We start from the raw sequence: 1,070 nt of genomic DNA on the forward strand, positions 1-1,070 counted from the left end.
ATGAATACAACACAAAATGATACAATTAGAAATGATTATTGAATAATTTTACCTCATCTATAGCATTCACATCAGCATTTCCTTTAGTTATTAATAATTTGATAATATTACCATTACCAGTTTCACTAGCAAAGTGTAATGGAGTAGTACAACACTATATAAAATTAATGAAAAATTAGGTGAATGCGGCAAACAAATTGCTCAAGGACATTCATCCCAAAAAATGCAGACATTAACTAGTTTTACCAAGCCCTACTGAATTTTCAGTGTACATGTGATACCCTTATCTTTTAGCTTTATTAGGCCCAGTGCATACTTTATCCACAACATCAGTTCTAGATCCATTAGTTAATAGAACATCAACAACTTCAATGCTACCACTCTTAACAGCAGTAAACAATGGAGTTCTGTTGCTCTATAATACAACATAATGTGACTGATAATTTGAAATAAATATTACTTTATCTTTAGCATTCACATCATACTCTCCTCTGTTAATCCAAAACTCAAGCATTTCAACTTTGCCAGATTCACCAGCACAATGTAGTAGAGTTACGCCATCCTATGAAGAATAATATTTTGTAATGCCAAATAATCTAATCAACACTACCAAGTAGTAGCAAGTATAATTTAACATATTTTGCAAAATAAGTTTAATTTACTTCATCCACAATATCAGTTCTAGCTCCATTAATTAATAGGATATCAACAGCTTCAATACTACCACTCTTAACTGCATTGAAAAATGGAGGTCTGTTTTTCTAAAATACAACGTAATAATTGATAGTTTTGAAATAAATTACTTTATTTAAAACATTTATGTCATAATCTCCTCTCTTAATCCAAAATTTAAGCATTTCAATTTTACTAAATTCACTAGCACAATGTAATAGCGTTTCACAATCCTATGATAATAGAAGAATAAATATAACATCATAATTCTCAACTGCATAAGACGAGTAATCAACACCTACTCTATCAGATAGTAACGTATACCACTCTTACCTAGTAAATTTTTTAATTGAGTTAAAATTTTACTTACTTTATCCACAACATCAGTTTTAGCTCCA

At 29.6% G+C, this 1,070-nt stretch overlaps 1 protein-coding gene and 1 long non-coding RNA gene across 2 annotated transcripts in view; both read right to left on the reverse strand.

Moving 5' to 3' along the window:
• The window catches only part of LOC105315265 (putative ankyrin repeat protein RF_0381), a 4,001-nt gene extending 3,364 nt beyond the window's left edge, over positions 1–637 (reverse strand). The window contains exons 1-4 of the mRNA XM_020005615.1: positions 611–637; positions 461–562; positions 317–415; positions 53–154 (exon numbers count right to left, since the gene is read on the reverse strand). Coding sequence (XP_019861174.1) covers positions 53–154; positions 317–415; positions 461–562; positions 611–637 — 330 coding nt within the window. The remainder of the gene's footprint in view (positions 1–52; positions 155–316; positions 416–460; positions 563–610) is intronic.
• Positions 638–684: 47 nt separating this feature from the next.
• On the reverse strand, positions 685–1,070 carry LOC109589558 (uncharacterized). Its single transcript, XR_002188778.1, has 3 exons — positions 1,043–1,070; positions 804–905; positions 685–761 (listed from the first exon to the last, which is right to left on the reverse strand). It is a non-coding gene; the product is annotated as an uncharacterized LOC109589558 (long non-coding RNA).

Source organism: Amphimedon queenslandica, unplaced genomic scaffold (assembly GCF_000090795.2).
Source record: "Amphimedon queenslandica unplaced genomic scaffold, v1.1 AMPQUscaffold_11183, whole genome shotgun sequence".
In the NCBI taxonomy this organism is placed as follows: domain Eukaryota; kingdom Metazoa; phylum Porifera; class Demospongiae; order Haplosclerida; family Niphatidae; genus Amphimedon; species Amphimedon queenslandica.